This window comes from Rhinatrema bivittatum, chromosome 4 (genome assembly GCF_901001135.1).
Source record: "Rhinatrema bivittatum chromosome 4, aRhiBiv1.1, whole genome shotgun sequence".
Taxonomy (NCBI): Eukaryota; Metazoa; Chordata; class Amphibia; order Gymnophiona; family Rhinatrematidae; genus Rhinatrema; species Rhinatrema bivittatum.
The window spans coordinates 22,267,943-22,284,970 of record NC_042618.1 but is presented as its reverse complement, the minus strand read 5'-3'; the positions used below and the strand labels follow the sequence as shown (position 1 = coordinate 22,284,970).

Below are 17,028 nucleotides of genomic sequence, written 5' to 3'. Positions count from 1 at the left end.
GTAATTATAATAGCCATTCATTCTGCTTTGATATTGATTATACTGAGGGATCGCAGGTGGCACACCAGGTTATTTGATGGGTGATTTTCAGCTTTTCTCTGACTCCATCTGCTGTAGTACCAAGGATCAGTCCAGACGCAGTCTGGACTGATCCTTGGTACTACAGGAATGAAAATTAACAGGTAAGAACTAATTTTCCTTTGCTCTTCTTTTATGGCAAATCTTATAAATTTAACAGCTTACAAAGCACTTTGTGTTGAGCTGTTGTCTGGGATGCCTGCCAAGCCTTCCAGCTGAAGACATGTATTGAGGAAAGGTCATTATAGTCCCTTCTGGCAGTGTGTTTGTGAGAAATTGTATTATCTTTCTGTTACTCATCCTTGTATGCCTAGGGGTCAAGTGAAATCCCATATCAGAGGTTTCTGTCTGCATTTATCTGCTCTGTACTGAGGATGAATTAGCAGGCAGTATTGTTTTTTTCTTAAAATGTAATGGGTTTCTTGACATCAATGCTTGAGACCCCCGTGATATTCAGACTTATGCTAAGTAATTCTAAGGAAAAGATTGGGAGAAGAGTATCAATTAACTCTCACTCAGGGTTTAGAATATAGAGTTGATATCCAACTCAGGAAGCCATTTGGGAATCTTCCACTAACACTGCTCTCATTTATGCCCAGTTTACCCAATCAAAGGCCTTTTTGGCATCTAGTGAAATTATTAACCCAGGGACAACCTTGCATTTAACCCATTTAATATTATGCAGGAGTCTGCAGGTGTTTGTAGAAGACAGCCTACACTTAATAAACCCAGTATGATCAGGAGTTGTCAGGTCATTCATAAACTGTTCCAGGCGCAACTGCAGGACCCTTAGCTAAAATTTTATATCATTGTTTAGCAATGATATTTGGCTTAGAAGTACTTTTAAACACAGTCCGCTAGCCAAGTGAGGAGGAGTGTGTATTTGTTAGTACTGCAGCTTTATAGGGGAAAATTTGGGGAAAGTGATGTTTTGTTGTACGGGTTTGATGATATATTCAGTGAAATGCACATTTCTAGATATCTGTGTTGGTCATGGAGAAAGCTGGGTTCTTTGCAGGCTGTGATATGGACTAGCATAAGGATTCTCCACAGGTGATGATTGATAGTCATGGGTAAAAACTTTCATGACCACATGAGTCCCTCTATGCAAACATCTGAAGAAGTTGCCCATGTGGACTTGAGTGCTCATGAGTCACAATGGCTCTGGATAATTCTTACACTGGTCCAATAAAATATATATTCCAACCCATCTGCCACAGGAAAGAAGATGCTGTTGTACACAGGAAAGACGATATTGGTTTATGTGTCTTTCCCGTTTTTTTTTGTCTTGTAGATGAGAGAATATGTTCCCCCCCATTCATGGAATTGACGAGCGAATGTGGGGAAGAGACGGTGCAGCTCCTGGAGAAGAACGGCCTGGCCTTTCCATTCAGTGCGTACTCCCTTTCGTTCCCACTCTCGCCTACATCAGTAGCACAGTCTATTTTATTTTTTTTTCCATTTTCTTATCCATCTCTCCGGTTAAACGCTTTCTAGGTGATTTTTGTTTGCGTGTTTTTTAAAAAAAATGTGTCTTGATTTCCTTATTAGTATGATCTACCGTGTGCAATAAATGCGCACGTAAAACCCCTCCGGGAGATTGTAGATTCTCAGAGTGCTGTGATAAACTTTTCTTACGCCACCGTTAAGAATCATCCAAGTTTGATGTTGCACATGAGCTTTTGAGAGCACGCTGAAGTCAGTCTTCTTTGGAAGGGCTGCTACATAAGTTATTTCCTCCCCCAGTCTGGGCGTACAACGCTTTTTTTTTTTTTCCAGTGTTTTAAATTTAAGTGCTGTATATCCACAGGGAAGATAATCTGCACTTTCAGCTTTTTTGCACTCCTTTTTAAAGGCCGCATTTTACTAACCGCAGAAGCTGATTCTATAGCAAGGAAGTGGGCCCCAAGAGCTTCATTGTAGGATGAATGGACAGCAGGGCACGCCTCTCTCTTTAACTGGTCTCATTGAAAGAAAAATGTCCCCGTTGTTGTATCTTGGAGTCTAGTGGTTAGCAGTATTAGGAAGGGGGGTGTTATCTGTGAACGCATCTAGTAACGTGGTTTTTTTTTTTCTTTCTTTCTGTTTAGTCTGTAAAACTAAAGTGGCCCACGGCACAAATTCTCATGAGGTGAGTGAAGGAGGACCTCGGGGCTTTAAATCTGCCTCCCATCCCTCTCGTCTCTTCCACCCTGCTTGTAGCACATCCATAGTTTATTTTCCCCGCAGGTTTGCATTGAGTACAGTATATTAAATGGGGCAAGCCCGGAGACTCCAGTAATAATAATAAGTAACCATGCGCTTCCGTCAGGGGTCTGAGGGTGTGAAAACCGCTGTGCAAATGGTTCCAAGGGGCCACAGCCACCTCTCCCCCTGGCCCATTATGAGGTTAAAATCACCTTTCATGTTGCCCACATGGCAAAAACCTCTTAAACAAAAAACAACAATATACGAAAGAGCTGTCAGATGTATAAAGAGAATACCAGATGCTTAAAAAGACGGAAAAAAGTGTTTTTTTATCTTGCAGGGGGGTGGTGGTGGGGTTTCCTGTTTCTCTTTCATTGGAGGACAGTCAGCCAAGAACTGTCCGCTTCTCAGCACAGATGAAGCCAGGACCAGACTTGTGTGTATCAAGACAGGTCTTGTGTACCTGCTGGGGGGTCGTAATTAGCAGCACTGTGACAGGCTGCAGACGGTGGAGCCTCTCGGGTGTGCTTGGAAATGGGGATTGAGTGCCACAGACGCCCGGTACCCATGCACATCCCTCTGATGTTAGGCAGGGTCTCTTTGCATCAGACCTCCGAGAGGAGCCGAGGACAATCACGGGGCACGTCTCGTCGTAAATGCTTCCGCGCACGCAGGAGCTCCCTCCGGACCTGGCACGGCTCTGTCTCTGTTGGGCGCGCCTGGTTGTAATTCAAACCTGGTATTGCCTCCGGAGCTGCCCAGTGACGAGCTTCAGTTCCAGCTCCAGGCTGAATGGCAGCTCTGGTGGTGGCAGGCACAGTATCTTGTACTCTTTGAGCAGCATAAGCCGCTGTTGTTGCTGAGAACAAGAAGCTGCCTCTCCTGTGTGTTGGAGATGGGGAGGGCAGGGTAGCCTTTTTTTTTTTTTTAAACATGATTTTAGAGTCGGCATCACTCAGGAGCCCAAAGAAAAATCACGCCAACTGTAATGCAGTGTATCTGTCGGATCCAGCAGCAAGAAGGGTGAAGCCATGAGAGAAGCCGAGAGAGAGTTGGTGCCTCTGAACAATTCCTGCAGCAAGATAGGAAATCCGAAACCCCCACAGAATTCCAGCCACTGACCCAGGTCGTGACCCAGCGCCAGCTGAAACTGTTTGACTCGCTTGTCCCACCATGACTGTGCCTCGTTAGGGCTGTCCTCTCTTCTCTGTTCCTGGTAAGGCCCCCAAAGGAGGAAGGCACATTGTAGGGAAATAAAATCCTTTCCTGCTTACTTGTTAGGCAGCAGGTGTCGCCGTGTTGACCCTGATCTCGTCTTTCCTCCTCTTTTCTCAGGCTGGTGCAAGAAGTAAGAGGCATAGAGAGAGAGAGAGAGAGAAAAGAGAGGCTGGTTTTCTTGCATGCTACCTCTGTTGGCCTCATTCTGCCTTTTTAAAAAGCACTTTCTCCTGGCTCTGGTCGGGACTTGGCGCTCCTTTCTTAACGTATTCCACATGGTTGACTCTGTCCAGTCAAATCCTTCCGGCACACAAAAGAAAGAAGGGTCGGAGATTTCGCAGGTGGTAAATGTGTGGGTCCTCTGTGTTCCAGATGGCGATAGTATTCAACCAGGAAGGTCTGAGCGCCGTCCAGCCCCCGTGCGTCGTCCAGAGCTTCGTCAGTCACAACGCCGTGCTGTACAAAGTCTTCGTGGTGGGGGAGTCGTACACCGTGGTGGAGAGGCCGTCGTTAAAGAACTTCTCAGCCGGCATTTCAGGTAAAGTCCCGCTGGTGCGAGAGTTTATCCATGGTTAAATGTTATCTGTTCTGTTCGGTGAGACATCACCCCCTTCTCCTCCCTATATCTCTCCCAGCGTGCCCCATTTTGCAAGTGCGCTTACAGCTTTTCAGCTTGAAACAAATGTTTTAGACAAACTTAATAGTAGCCTGAGGTTTGTAAGAGCTGTGCCGGGGGGGTGTCCTTGCAACGAGGTGGGTGAAGTTCTCCTTCACTAAAGAGCTGTGAGTACTCGGCAGTGCCCTGTAGTTTATGGTTTTTGTGTGTGTGGGGGGGTCTAATTTGCTGCCGAAACAGCAATAGTGATTTCTTCCTTGCCTGGCATTCCCCCCATCTGCGTGGGACCAGGAGCCCCTGAGACTGCTGGCAAGGCAGTCTTCTCCAGATTCCTACAGAATACTCCCCTATGCCCTTCCTGTAATCCTTCTCCCTTTAGGCCTAGCACTCTCAGTTTGTACTAGTGTTGTGTATTTTTTTCCTCTCACGGGGTCGGAGGTAGCTTATAGTAGATGACTACATCTGAGTGTCCCACTGCGTGACGCTCATGGCTCTGGAGTGCATCCTGGGGTTCAGGGGAAGGGTTTTCTCACAGGGATGCGGGAGGGGTCATGTGCCTTCAGGCTTGGTGATAATTAATGTACTTGCTCAGTTCCTCTTCCACACAAAGGCACTTGAGAGACCAATTATGTAATTATCGTTAGCGGTACAAGTAGTACAGATTTAGTTCATCTACCTGGGAAGGATGGAAACAGCGGGGTGCGGCAGCCCGTGACTTGGGCTTTTCACAGATGCCAGAGGCTAAGGCTATAGCAACGTATTATGAGGTTGCAGGGCCGGTGTGCATGGGGCCACGAAAGCTGTTTGTGTCCCTACTGGAGAGGGGAAGAAGGAAGAGGAGAAAATCCAGCTTTTTTTTTTTTGTTTTTGCGAGAGACGGGTATTCACAACGTTCTAATAGAGGGTTGATTTTTGGGAAAGCGTTCATGTTAATGAAGCTGAGCCTCGGCAGTAACACAAAATGCCGGCACGCACGGACACGATTTCTTCCTCCTCGTGCTCCGGTGCGAGGCCAGGGTGTGGTTTGACAGACTTTGCTGGGGCATGGTGGTGATTTTTTTTGTTTTTCCAGATCTACATGCTCGAATGTCGCGCCACCTGTCCAGGACAGGTGGCTGTTTACCTGAACTGCTCCTGATAACGGTAGGCTGTGGCCAAGAGGGCATTGTCACAATTTGCAAATCAGATGGCTTAGTAATGCTGCCACCTAGTGTTGGATGGGTATTGTAATATCGCCCTTTATCAAAACAAGACAGTTGAAACCTTTCTTTCTTTCACACGGTTTTCTGACACAGTTTTTTTTTTGTATTTTTGTTGCATTACAGATAGAGAATCAATATTTTTCAATAGTCACAACGTGTCAAAACCAGAGTCGTCCTCCGTCTTAACAGCAGTAAGTACCAAGCCTTTCTTTAACATTTTCACCGGCTAGCCACAGTGTGCATGCTTGTTTGGCAGGGCTCACGTGTCCTCATGGCTCTTACAAAGTAATCTAGGAAACACAAACTGCTACAGACAAAAGTGCTGATGAAAGACACTGGAGAAGGAGAAATGGCTTTTAGTGATAGAAAAAGTTTGCGTTTAGCCCTGAATGTAGCAGACAAGCATAAAGGCGAGTGAATGTGCGTGTGTAACGTGAGAAAAACAGTGAAGCTGCAAAAACCCCAAAGGAAGCCCTGTACCCAGACATAGATGTATGAGAAGTGGCTCTCTTCCCCTGCCCGCAAACCTGGGGCTGGAAAAATTAAAAAAAAAAAAAAAGCAAGGGGAATCTAGAGCTCATTTGTAACCTAGAACATTGTGAAAGGAAGCTGTGGCGAAACAAGGGTTTTGCATGCTCTGTGGTTGCACTTTTCCCCAGAGAGCTCATTTCCTCTGTGCTGGTCTGCAAGCAGCAGTGTTTGACCTCTGCACAGTAGTTCAGGCAGAGGCTTTGGATCCTGCTTTTGGTTCACAGGGACGCTTGAACAGCCTACACATTCACCTCTTTGCATGATTTTAGCCAGGAAAGCGGATTATAAATCAATTCTAAATAAAATAAATAAATAAATACACATCCCAGCAGCCCTGAGGGGAGGTGCAAGATAGAAACATCCTGCGGTGATGTTGGCAGAAGACTATTGCAGGTCAGAAGACGTTGGTCAGGAAGTGATTGTTAGCACCGTGGGCACTGATTGGCTCTGAGGGTTCTGAAATGCTCCAATCTCAGCTGGGAATGCAGAGGAAGTAGGTCTCGGTGCTGAGGTCCTGTTCAGCTAAGGTAGACAGCTGTTTTCCTGTCCTCCCCAGGCAGTGGTGAAAAGCGCTTACTGAGCTCTTAACTGTTTTTAATCCTTCTTCTTTTACCTGTTCCTGATTGCATAGTTAGTTAGTTTTCTCTGTTCACTTGTCCCACTTTTGGTTAATAGACGTATAACAGGGTCATTTATCAAACAGCGTTTTCGCATGCATTAAGCACCTTTAATGCATGCTAAAACCCCTTAACGCATGCGATAGCACCATAACGTATGGTACGATGCAAATCAGAAAAGAGGAGGAGTTAGGGGGCATCGCATGGAGAGAGAGAGAGAGAGAGGGAGACTAGCCATAATGCCTGCCACCCTAGATAGGTATTTATATCTCTATGGGAGGCCCACCTAGTCACTCGAGGTGAGGTTTAGGTATTAGTGTAGGAGGTTAGGGGCCACTTTGACATTCAAAGTGAGACGTACAAACAGCACAGTGCTGTCTTGTGAAGATTTGATGACCTTTGGAGTGAGGAATCTCACTCAAAGATGAGATTTGTGCAGTGTTTTCTCAACCTAGCTTGATGGACTCTAGCTTGAGAGAACACTGCACAAATCTCATCTTTGGCTGAGTTTCCTCACTCCAAAGGTCATCAAATCTTCACAAGAGAGCACTGTTCTGTTCGTACCTCTCATTTTGAATGTCAAAGTGGCCCCTAACTCCTACACTAATACCTAAATCTCACCTCGAGTTACTAGGTGGGCCTCCCATAGAGATATAAATACCTATCTAGTGTGAGGGTATTATAGCTAGTCTCCCTCTCTCTCTCTCATAGCTAGGCTGGCTCTCCAGCACCTTAAAACATGGTCCCCCCAGTGGTTGCAACAATTCTGGCCCTTATCTTAAAGTGCGAAAACTTAACTTAGCGCTTCACATAGGTATTAGCGCAATTGCAATAAACTGCCTATTACCATAAGACACACCCCTTTTTCTATCGCATGCGATATTTAGTGCATGTTGATAAATCCGGGCCTTAGTTTGTTAGCTCTGCCTGTCTTGGACTGACTAACGATTCCGGTATTGTGTGTTTTTGATCTGTGGGTGTTTTTCTAGGAACCTTGTGGCCCTTGGGTTGTGTGGGGTCTCAGTGTCACTAGAAACCACCAGGGAATAGCCTGTGGGCAGGGAACTTGCCTAGAAGACAAATAGGAACCCATTTGGCAGGTGGGAGATTGGCAGTGTAGGAGCAGCACGTGTGCAGTTGCAGGCTGGCCTGGGCAGTGCTTTTCAGGACTCTCCCCAGTAGCCACAGGGTTACCCTGAGTGGGTGCTGGGGTAGCGCTGAGGCATTATGTGACAGAAGTAAATTGGACAGGCTGGATGGGCCTTTACAGTCCTTTTGTATTGTCCAATTTTGTGCATATTTTTGTAATCGCTATCTGACAGACTGATGCAGTAACCTGTAAGTTAGAGCCTATAAGGTGAAATTCAGCACACAGTTTTAATGCACAGGTTAAAAAAAATTTAACACCCAGTGCAGTAAGCTAATGCTGTGCTAATGCATCGGGAGTTAAAATATGCTTCCCCCCCCCCCCCCCCCCCCCCCCCCCCCCCCGAGTTAAAATGTGCAGTCAGCAGTGTAACTCCCGAGGGGCGGGGCTGAATGAAAGAGTTCGTATAGGAGCCTCTCTTTTCTTGTGCGCCTACCTCACAAGCATAACTTTTTGTTCTGCTCCTAGTCGCTTATCTGGCCGTGATTAGACTTACAGAAATGAACGCACTGTCAAGCCCTCTGCCGCTTGTCCTCCGGGTACAGGGGAGCCCTGGTGGCGGATCCATCATTAGAAACGTTGCTCCACCTCTGACCAGGAGTAAAGTTTCTAGCATTAAAAGAATTTGCACCTTGTTTATGCCGAGGGGATGGAGGGGAGGAGGCAATTGAAGGAGCGACTATTATGCTGGAGGGATGGGGGGGAGAGGCGAAAGAAGAGACAGTGATTATGCTGGGGGGGGGGATTGCGGGGGAGATGAGGAAAGGGACAGTGGTTATGCCAGAGGGAGATGGGAGGGAAGAAGCCAGGGAAGGGATGGCGACTATGATGGGGGGTGGGGGTTTGGGGGGAGGGGAGGAAAGGAAGGTGATTATATTGGGGGGGATGAGGAGGAGAAAGAAGAGAGAACAAGATGATTGTATTAGAGGGGATGTGAGGGAGAGGGAAAGAAAAGAGACAGTGTGCATTTCCTGAATCCCCTACTTTGAATTTCGATGCCTGCCACTTAATAATAAGCCTTCTTGAGATGGAACAACTGGAGAATGAATCAGAATCTCATTTCACTTACATCCAGTGTGAGGTTAGCCAGGAAATTGGGGGGCCTCCAAAATTGATCCTCAAGGGTTGCAGCCAGTCAGGTTTTCAGAATTGCCACAATGAATTTGCATGAGAACTGTTGCAATTTGCATGCACTGCCTCCATTGTATGCAAACAGACCACGTGCATATTCATTTCAGAATCCTGAAAACCCAACTTGGTTGAGGACAGAGTTTGGGGATCCCTTGTCCAAGATTTACTCTGAGACACAGAGAAGGTAAAACCAGGAGAGGCTTTATCCACCCTGAAATCCATTAAGGCATTATATAATGTCAGTTCAATGCTGATTCTCAAATACATGCAACTTAGAGGTACCTTAAACTAAAAGGGAAATTATACTTGGAATGCACAGTAACCTTACAAGCTTTAAATAAGTGGTGCAGTGGTTCTCAACTCAGTCCCCGGGGGTCCGCCTGGCCAGTCTGGTTTTCAGGAGAGAGAGTTGCATAAAGTGGAGGCAGTGCATAGAAATATTTCATGCATATTCATTGTGAACATCCTGAAAATCCTGTGGGCCAGGCAGTTCTTGCGGCCTGGGTTAAGAACCACCGTGCCAGAGGACATTAAAAAAAAAAAAAGTTTGCAAACTAGGAGTTAAGTGACTCATTGAATGAATTTGTATATAAACAAAAAAATAATCAAGTCATTTAAAAAAAAAAATTGTTTTTGTTTCTCTTGATCACAGAAGGTGACATGGGTTCACTCTATACACCGAATTCAGACTTCATAGGGAATATATTGCATGCATTCTATATTCTTTGTAATATATTCTTTTAAAATCTTTAAAATAAAAAGAAGTAGTATTCAGGCTGGGAAACCAACCTGCCTGCACTCCGGTATATGTTTATTCATGAAGGGCAGTGGAATGGCACCTGTCCATCTGACAGCTTCCTCCCTGCTGCCGGGCACTGCCGAGGAGCACGGATTTAGAAATTCACATGCACGCGCGCTTTTCTTTCCCGCCCAGCTGGATAGAGTGGAAGGCGTGTTTGAGCGGCCAAGTGACGACGTCATCCGGGAGATTTCAAAGGCGCTGCGGCAGGCTCTGGGCATCTCGCTGTTTGGGATCGACATCATAATTAACAATCGGACGGGGCAGCACGCCGTCATCGACATCAATGCATTCCCAGGTAAAGGCTCTCCTGCTAGATGTATGGCTTTTGCCGCTATCGAGGGAGGCAGGGGGAGTTTGTCAGACTGCTTCACGCAGGAGATGTAAACTAAAACAATGAAGATGTGCGGTTGGGGGTAGGTTCTGGTTTCAGATCCTACCACCCAGCTTTTTTTTTTTTTTAATTGTTTGGAATGAGCTTAAAGCAGTTAGTGTTTCCGTGTCACTTCGTTTGAAGTAGGTGGCGATTATGCAGCCAGCAGATTTATCCAGATAACTTTAGGCTTGCCTTGCGGCATGGCTAAAGTTATCCAAGGAACTTGCACAGATATATTGGAGTTATCCAGCTAAGTTTGGCCTGTCCTGAGACGCCCCTGACTTGTCCGGTCAAGTCTCTTAGCTGGACAGACCATTGCGATATCCACCACCAGAGGTCTGACCTAAATGTTTTTTTTTCTTTCTGCCCTGGTGTGATGCAGTTAACCTGAACTTTTCTTGCAGCTTGGAGGAAACCTCGGTGGATGAGTAAAGTAATGTGTGTATGGTCTGAGTCCATGGAGACTTTTGCTGTAAATTCAGCCTTCGTTTCCAAGGTCCAGCAATAAAAAGGGACCGTTCTCAGAGGGATTTAACCAGGCAACTAAGGGGTTACCCAGCTAGATTGCTCCCTCTTCAGAAATGCACAAGGCTGAACTGCAAAATCTGGCCACGTAGTTTCACTGGATATCTGAGTTTAGCAAAAACAGACATTCCATGATAGGGGCAAAGGCTGGGCCCGGGCCATTTTGAAACATGGTCGCTGCTGAGCCTGGAGCTTAGGGAGCACTCCAGGTCCCCACTACTCCACCGGGGCCGAGTGAGTAAATGCTGTAGTGTGGGGGATGGGGACTAGGCCTCAGGAGGGTTTGGGGCAGGGCTATGGTCAGATCTCTTAACTTTTTTTTTTTTTTTTTTTTTACCACTACAGCCACCTCCAGGGGCGGGCATGGGGCACAGTGTAACGGGTATCTGTGAAGACCCTGTTTTTATTTTTTTCACTTTGATGGGGGGGGAGGGGCAGAGGTGGCTTGGGCCGAGTGGCCCCTTTAAGTCACGTACCCGGGAGCATTGAGATGTGCATTCATGTCCTGATGCTTTCCAGGGGATGTTAGCTACGAATCTTGAATTGCAGCTAACTTACATGTCGAGTAACATGGCTTGCGGTTTTTTTAGTCAAGCCACGTTATTTGATTTGCATAGTTTTGATTAGTAATGAGTTGATTAGTATTTGTTCGCATGCTAATGAGCTCATTTAAATATGCACATCCTGGGGATGATATAAAGGGAGGTATTTTACCTTGCATTATCCCCTCCGTTAGGCTATTTACCGCATTAAAAAACAGCGTTTATCGTGCAATACATGGCCTAATGTGGTTTTCTGAATGAGCCCCTTAGTTTGTATCTGAAGTAATGGAGAGTGAAGTGCCTTGCCCAAGGTCACAAGGAGCGTCACTGGGATTTGAATTTTGACTTAAAAACATCAGACTTGCCATACTGGGTCAGACCAAAGGTCCCTCAAGCCCAGTATCCTGTTTCCAACAGTGGCCAATCCACATCACAAGTACTTGGCAGAATCCACAAAGGATAGACAGATTCCAAGCTGCTTATCCCAGAAATGAGCAGTGGATTTCTGCAACTCTACCTTAATTTATTTATTTATTTATTTATTTATTTTTAACTTTTATTTACCGACATTCGTGAAACACATCATGCCGGTTTACAAAAAACTCAAAGGAGGAAAGTTACAATATAACAATAACACAGTAAAACTGATAAATAGGTAAAACAATAGCGTAGTAGAGCAATAGTAGAGGGGAGGGGAGTGGGAAAGGGAGGATACCGGGGAGTGGGAGAGGGGAGGCTAAGGGAAGGGCAAAGGCTGGACAGAAAGGAGTGAAAGAACACAAATAGCTGCAACTATATACAGTTGATGATAAGTACAGTCATAATCAAAATTGTAGAGCTAAGGAGGTAATGAGAGACATTTACTTAAAGTATTCACTTAAATATGAAATAAGAAGGGGGTTAGGATGATTTAAGGGCGGTATAGAAGGGAAAAGGGGTTAATGGGTTAGCAAAAGGGTATTGGAGGGGCAGGGTGAGTAGGGCGGGAAAGGGGTACAGAGATTTAAATATACAAGGATCTCTTTACCTACGTAGGGATACGGAGGGGTTGAGGGAAGGTAATCACTGGGAATCACCAGGGAATGCATTTTTGGAAGGTATAAAGGGAGTAGCGGGGAGGGGGAATGCTAAGGGTGGAGGGTCGGCCAGGTGACAAGGAAAAGGGGGGAGAGGCTGGGGGGAGGAGACGAGGGAAAGGTCGGGCGGAGGGTAGGGTGAAACGTGGGAGGCCGAGTAGGGAGGAGCTGAGAAGGGGGCAGGGGGGTACAAGGTTGAGCAGGGGGAGCTGAGGGGGGAGAGGTTAGGTTTGGTTTGTGTCGGGATAGGCCTGTCGGAAGAGCCATGTCTTGACTCCTTTCTTGAAAATGTGAAAAGATGTCTCTTGGCGTAGGAGGGTGGGGAGGGAGTTCCAGAGGGTGGGACCAGCAACGGAGAAAGCTCTTCCTCTGGTGTGGGTTGAGTGCGCTACTTTGAGGGTTGGGATGTGAAGGGTGTCTGTAAGGGTTGTTCTTGTGGGGCGGTCGGAGGAGCGGTAGCGAGGCATTTCATCGAGCCAGGTGTGATTGTGTTTATGTAGGGAGTTGTGAAGGATGGTGAGTGTTTTGTATTGAGAGCGGTAGGATATTGGCAACCAATGTAGGTCCTTTAGTATGGGGGTAATGTGGTCCCTTTTGCGTGTGCCGGTTATGATTCTAGCCATGGAGTTTTGTAGAATCTGAAGGGGTCTGACGGTGGATGCAGGAAGTCCTAGTAGCAGGGAGTTACTCCGTGCAGCAGAGCACGGACATCTACTTTGAACAAAAAGATCATGGCCCTATGAAGAAGGTGAAAAACCGAAACACGGACCGTGTCGGGCATTTATTATCCTCATGGCACAGAGTCGAATGGTTTCTTCATACACGTCATAAAAACAAGCTAAGTAGCGATATGATAAAGAAATGATACAAGTCTTATAACACAAATAATTTTATTAAGGTGAAATGACACAATTTTAAGGTGATATCACATAAAAATATTTTTAAAAAAGCATTTGAATGACCGATGATTATACATGGAGTGGTAGTGCGATATATACTACTTACCAGTCGGTACACTCTTTATATGAAGGCTCCGACCAAGAATTGCCTATATGAGGTCATTGATCGCGAGTGATGTAAACGATTTACGTTCATTGAATATGAAGACAAAAAAAGAGGTTCTTTTGGTCCCATTCTTGTGATGGTTAAGTATTGACTAATACCTCAAAAATAATTTTGAGAAGTTCTTCTATCTAATATTTACTCATTCCACACCACTCAATATTTAAGAACATAAGAAATTGCCATGCTGGCTCAGACCAAGGGTCCATCAAGCCCAGCAACCTGTTTCCAACATTGGCCAATCCAAGTCACAAGAACCTGGCAATTACCCAAACACTAAGAAGAACCCATGCCACTGATGCAATTAATAGCAGTGCCTATTCCCTAAGTATAATTGCTTAATAGCCATTAATGGACTTCTCCTCCAAGAACTTATCTTATTTTATAGATCTCTATCATATCTCCCCTCAGCCATCTCTTCTGCAAGCTGAAGAATCCTAACCTTTCTAGCCTTTCTTATAGGGGAATTATTCCAACCCTTTATCATTTTGGTCGTCCTTCTCTGTACCTTTTCTAATTCTGCTATATCCTTTTTGAGATGTGGAGATCAGAATTGCTCACAATACTTAAGATGAGGTCTCACCATGGAGCGATACAGAGGCATTATGATATTCTCTGTTTTATTCTCCATTCCTTTCCTAATCCCTAGCATTCTTTTTGTTTTCTTGGCTGCTGCGCACTGAGCAGAAGATTTCAATGTATTTTCAATGATGACACCTAGATCCTTTTCCCGAACAGCGACTCCAAATGTGGAACCTTGCATTGTGTAGATATAATTTGAGATACTCTTCCCTAAGTGCATCACTTTGCACTTGTCCACATTAAATTTCATTTGCCATTTGCATGTCCAGTCTCCCAGTTTTGCAAGGTCCTCTTGCAATTTCTCACAATCCTCTTGTGATTTAACAACTTTGAATAATTTTGTGTCATTGGCAAATTTGATCACCTCACTTGTTGTTCCCATTTCCAGGTCGTTTATAAATATATTAAAAAGCAGAGGTCCCAGAACAGATCCCTAGGGCACTTCACCATTCACCTTTCTCCAATGGGAAAATTTACCATTTTAGCCGTTTAGCAAGCAGACTGCTCTAACCACTAGGCTACTCCTCCACTCCCTGGTCCTGAAACCCACGAGAAGGGGGGAGCTATTTTAGACCTAGTTAGTGGAATGCAGGATGCAGTGAAAAGTATAATCCTAAGGGGTCTGATTAGCCAATAGTGATCATAATGTAATCAAATTTGACATAATCACTGGAGGAAAGTCAGCAAGTAAAAGTACTGTAGAAGTATTTAACTTTAAAAAGGAAGGCTGCGATAAATGAGGACATTGGAAAAAAACTAAAAGGAATAGTCCCAAAAATTAAAAATGAGGCACGTATATTGTTAAAAACATAATATTGGAAACAGAGATAATAAAGGATAAAGGAAGACCAAACTACTGCCAACATAGGCTAACTTAGCAATATTCAGTGGCACTTACGTGGCTAAATAGTGCTGAACGCGCTTTGAACATTGACCTCAAAATATTAAGGCAGGCCAAGAAAGAATTTGAAAGGAAGCTTTCTATAGAAGCAAAAATGAATAATAATATTCTTTCAAGTATATTGAAAGCAAGAAGCCTGCGACGGAGTTAACAGGATTGCTGAATGACCCAGAGATAAAAGGGGCACTCAGGGACGACAAGGCCATAGCAAAAAAAAAAACAAATTAATTATTTTCTTCAATTTTTTTCTCAGAAAGATTGTTAGGGAATTAACCCATCATAATGATTCAGAGGAACTGAAACAAATCATTGTGAAAATGTAAAGTGCAATAGGACAAATTGGTGAACTAAAGAATAGCAAATCGCCAGGACCAGAGGGTATTCACCTCAGAGTTCTGAAAGAACTTAAATATGAAAGTGCAGACCAGTTAAAGTGTAACCTATCATTAAAAATAATGACAATACCTAAAGACTGGAGGCTGGCCAATGTAACACCAGTTTTTAAAAAGGGCTTCCAGGGTACTCGTAGAAACTAGAGACCGCTGAGCCTGATGTTGGTACTTGGGGAAAACGGTGCAAGAATTGTTAAAATTACTGGGCCGTGTAGGTAAACCTGGCCCAGTGGAGGAGATAAACCAACATGGATTTAGCGAAGGGAAGTCTTGCCTTAGTAATCTGCTGGATATTTTTAGAAGGTGTCAACAAACATGGATTTTTCAGAAGGCAATTGACAAAGTCCCTCAGAAAATTAAAAAATTTATGGGTAGGAGGAAATCTCCTACTGTGGCTTGATAAGTGGTTAAAAAACAAAGAAAGTAGAACTAAATGGTCAGTTGGTTTTTTTTTTAAGGAGATAGGAAAATAGCGGGGGGGGGGGGGGGGGGGTGGTGCTGGTGTTTAACATATTCATAAATGATCTGGAAAGGCAGAGCAGAGAGTGAGATGATCAGATTTGCAGATGACACGGAATTATTCAGCGTTATCGAAAGAGCAGCGGATTGTGAGGAAATGCAGAGGGACCGTGTAAGGCTGGGGGTGGGGCCTGGGCATCTAAAGTGAAGCGGGAGAACATGAATGCATTGACCCATGCATGGTGTGACCGCACCTCGAGTATTGCGTGCAGTTCTGGTGACTCCATCTTGACTAAAAAAGATATAGCAAAACTAGGGAAGGTACAGAGAAGAGCCACATAGAAAGGTAACGAGGACGTAATGGCTTCCCCATGCAGAAAGGTTAAACAGTTAGGGCTCTTCCGCTCAGAAAGGAGGCGACTGAGAAGGGATATGATAGAGGTTTATTAAGCCGGGAATGGAGTAGACAGGTAAATCGGAGACGTTTGTTTAACCTTTTCAAATTATACTGACACTAGGGAAGACACCACGAGACTAATGGGTAGCAGATTTAAACCAAATTGGAGAAAGCTGTTTTTTGTTTTTTTCACTCAGTACACAGTTGTGCTGTGGAATTTGTCGCCTCAGGACGCGATCAAGGTTTCTAGCATAGCTGGGTTTAAAAAGGGTTTGGTCGAATTCCTAGAGGCAAAGCTTCTAAGCTATTAACCAGGCAGGTATGAGAAAGTCGCTGCCTATCCATGGGCGTGAACAGCAATAAAGGAAAAAAAAAATGGTCTGCCAGGTAACTTGTGACCTGGATTGCCCACTATTGGAAACAGGATTCTGGGCTCGATGGACCTTTTGGTCTGACCCGGCAAGGCAAAACGTATATTCCTATGTTCTTATTCGTCAGCTCTGATATTGCTATTGACGGCAACGTTTGAGAGTCTCTGGCTCATGGATTGCGGCACCTTGTGATGCAGAGAGGACCCGAGTTCAATTCGGATCAGGTCTTCCGGTCCCAGGTGGGCCAGGACTGGGATGCTTGCTGCGGAGGCAGTATTCACAGCCCCTTGGTGAGGGAGGGGGGGTCATAGTCATCGTGCAGTGGCAATACCTAGTGGCTGAATTTAAGGCCCGTATTTTCAGGGTTCCAGAAGGAGCCCCGATGTATGGACCCCGAGTGAGGAGTGAGGACTCTCCGTGCAGTGACTGGACTAAAGTGAGTCGGGAGGAGCTAGGTACCTGCAAAATTAAGGCCCATCCCTACTTTGGCTCTAACTGAACTGAAAATATAACATAGCAGGGGAACCTGCCAGGCCTCCCTTCTCCCACCTCCAAAAAGAAAAACCTTCCAAGACTATTTGAGTCCTGTCTGAGGCAAGGGACATGTGTGGGCTTAGAAACCCAGGTAGATTGTTCAGTGTCTTTGGTCAAAAATCGTGAAAGCTGTGAAAGGCAATTGTATGTTCAGGAATCTGATTTTTAGTCAGGTTTTCCTCTACATGTGTTCACTCTAGATAAACTGCGTAAAGCGGGTTACAGCTTTAGAATATTAAATATTGGAATATCAGCCAAAATGAACTAAAATAAACAAAAAGAATA

The 17,028-nt window shown here is 45.0% G+C and overlaps 1 protein-coding gene across 1 annotated transcript in view; it reads left to right on the top strand.

The window, feature by feature from the left end:
• Nucleotides 1-17,028, top strand: part of LOC115089274 (inositol-tetrakisphosphate 1-kinase-like) — a 96,537-nt gene that overhangs the window by 72,402 nt on the left and 7,107 nt on the right. Inside the window, exons 4-8 of the mRNA XM_029597395.1 lie at nt 1,373-1,471; nt 2,169-2,209; nt 3,856-4,021; nt 5,425-5,492; nt 9,662-9,824. Coding sequence (XP_029453255.1) covers nt 1,373-1,471; nt 2,169-2,209; nt 3,856-4,021; nt 5,425-5,492; nt 9,662-9,824 — 537 coding nt within the window. The remainder of the gene's footprint in view (nt 1-1,372; nt 1,472-2,168; nt 2,210-3,855; nt 4,022-5,424; nt 5,493-9,661; nt 9,825-17,028) is intronic.